The 2435-nt window shown below is 44.5% G+C and overlaps 1 protein-coding gene across 1 annotated transcript; it reads right to left on the bottom strand.

The window, feature by feature from the left end:
* Positions 1-220: 220 nt before the first annotated feature.
* LOC109605201 (protein hairy) lies at positions 221-2208 on the bottom strand. The gene is made up of 3 exons (XM_020021769.2): positions 1427-2208; positions 1162-1257; positions 221-1091 (listed from the first exon to the last, which is right to left on the bottom strand). Exons 1-3 carry the CDS (start codon positions 1538-1540, stop codon positions 453-455), a joined length of 849 nt encoding a protein of 282 aa, XP_019877328.1. The 5' UTR covers positions 1541-2208; the 3' UTR covers positions 221-452.
* Between the last annotated feature and the right edge of the window lie 227 nt (positions 2209-2435).

Here is a 2435-nt window from a genome sequence, read left to right as displayed (position 1 = left end):
CCTTTGAATGAAAAAGGGTTTAATTAAAAAAGGGTAAAATTCTTGTTTTTTATGTAAAATAAATGTATATTAGCACCGTAATATACTATGCACAATATAAATAATAGTACTTAGAATCAACATGGAAGACATATAAGATCTTGCTGTTGATAAGGCACAAAACGTGTTACAATTACAATCTAAAAAAATTAAATATGTATTCAATAAAACTCTCACAAAATAATATGTACAAATCTATTCACAGCTAAGAATCGCGTAATAAAAAAACAATTCATTCAAACATCTAGGATGCGTATTTGCACTTGTACCTTGCCCGAGTATGGTACTCCTTTTAAATAAATATTTATTCAAGACTAAAATATGGCTCATTTAGAAGAATCCTAATTTCTAATACTGGAGATTCTTCCTTATATCACAATACATTCATGTTTTCCGAATAGAAAATCGATCGTTCACCAAGGCCTCCACGGCTTCTCCTCCTCCTCGACCGGCTCCGACTTCCTCACCACCAGCGACAGGGGTTTGGGTTGGCTGTACATCGTGTCCATGGGTTCGGGACTGTGGCTGGGGGAGTAGTTGGAGGTGCTGCTCGAGGCTGATTGCACGGAGGGCGACCGGTCGGGGATGATGGGTACTAGTAGGGGTACCGACGAGTTCATCTGTTGGGGCATTCCTTGGGCCACGCTGGTGGGCAACACCAAGGCTATGTCGCCGTTGGGTAACCTGGTGGGCACCAGTTGGACGCCGGTGCCGTTGCCGTTGCTGAATATGATGCCGCTGCTTTGCGGTACGACTTGGGGCTCGGGCTTGTTGGGGAGTATGTGCACCTGCACCTGCGGCACCTCCTGCGGCTTGCCGCCCTGGTTGAGGCAGTTGGCTAGGTGTTGGAGCAGTCGCCGCTTCACTATGGGGTCCAGGCCGGGGAAGCGGCCCACCTCGCTGGCGCACTCGCTGAAGCCGGCGCGGAACTTGTTGACGACCGACGGGTCGGCGGAAGCCGACATAGCCACTTGTTGCCGCTGCAGGTTCTGCAGGTGCTTCACCGTCATCTCCAGGATGTCGGCCTTCTCCAACTTAGAGTGGCGGGCTGGCTGTAACAACAACAACAAATTGGACGTCAGACAATTTGTCACAAAACACAAGTTGAGGAGGAGTACTTACGTCTTTTTTCATGGCGTCCAGGATGAGGGTCTTGAGCTCGTTCAAGCAGTTGTTGATCCTGGCCCTGCGCCTCTTCTCCATGATGGGCTTGTTGCTCTGCAAAGAGAAAGGTCAGTTTAATATAAATTGCAGTCGTTATGAGCGTGGGAAAGTTAATTTTAGAAGGCTATTGTTACCCAACCAATGGTTTGGCACGTGCCAGTTTTGGCCCGCGGCCAAAGCACTCTTTTGTTTTAAAGTTAGAACGAGCGGTCAAATTACTTACCCTTCGATTGTCGCTGACTCTCCTTGCCGTGGTGGTCGACTCGACCGTGGGGGTTGGTTGTACGCTGCTGATGGCATTTTGCTGCAGCACACTGGCCTGTGTATTGGTCACCATGGTGTTATGTGTATAATCCGTAACGTGTCACACACTGTTCAATAATAATAATAATAGTAATAGTAATCACTGTCACTTGCGTCGTGCGCAATCACCTTCACTCGGGTCCACTCGGCTCCGGCTAGTACTGCACGGTACGAAGTCAGGAAGCGTAGTGCGCTTTGTCGCGCTCGCCTTCTGTACCAGTTGAATCAGCATCAGGTCCCGAGTGGTGGGGGGAGGTAGATTTTATGTGAGATGTCTAGTTCGTTACGTTCCCATGGTGGATCGGGCACGTTCGTGTGAACGTACAGAGCCGGTTTATCTAATTATTACAACTACCTGTTGGACCCCGCGTTTCGGAAACAAAACCCATAAATAATGACTGGCGATGGTATTTCGGAGTGCGGACAGGGTGGTTATTAATTTGTGAACGTACGGGGGGGAAAATTATGTAGTGAAATATCGGTGTTATTTGACCGATTTCGTTCGGCTTTTCGATTGTTGGTCGATCGGTGAAAACCGTGCCGTCATGATTACGCTATTAAATAAATAAATCACATGGGGAAATCGAATCGAATCTACGTGGATGGCTTTTGAAAAGACCTTGCTGAAGGTTATATCATTTATATTACTGGCTCGGGACCCTACTTTTTATTCTCTAATTATAACACCACGCATGGAATGTCATTATTATATTATTCGAGAGGTTTAGTTTAATCCACACACAAAGTACCTGAGCCATTTTCAAAATTTTAATATCTTCGGAATTACTCACCAACGAAAATTAAATATATTATAAATATAATATAGTTTAATTGTATTTTACATATAAAATAACTTTTTTTATTGTATTTCAAAATTTAACTTAACAGATTATTCAATACATAAATTTTCGTGAACAATTTTATAATTT

Source organism: Aethina tumida, chromosome 5 (assembly GCF_024364675.1).
Source record: "Aethina tumida isolate Nest 87 chromosome 5, icAetTumi1.1, whole genome shotgun sequence".
Classification (NCBI taxonomy): domain Eukaryota; kingdom Metazoa; phylum Arthropoda; class Insecta; order Coleoptera; family Nitidulidae; genus Aethina; species Aethina tumida.
This window is presented reverse-complemented; position numbering and strand designations above follow the sequence as displayed.

Coding starts and splice junctions, on each gene's coding strand:
- LOC109605201 (XM_020021769.2), bottom strand. CDS start 1,540: ATGGTGACCAATACACAGGCCAGTGTGCTGCAGCAAAATGCCATCAGC. Junction 1,258..1,426: donor GAGTCAGCGACAATCGAAGG/GTAAGTAATTTG, acceptor TTCTCTTTGCAG/AGCAACAAGCCCATCATGGA. Junction 1,092..1,161: donor TGGACGCCATGAAAAAAGAC/GTAAGTACTCCT, acceptor TTGTTGTTACAG/CCAGCCCGCCACTCTAAGTT.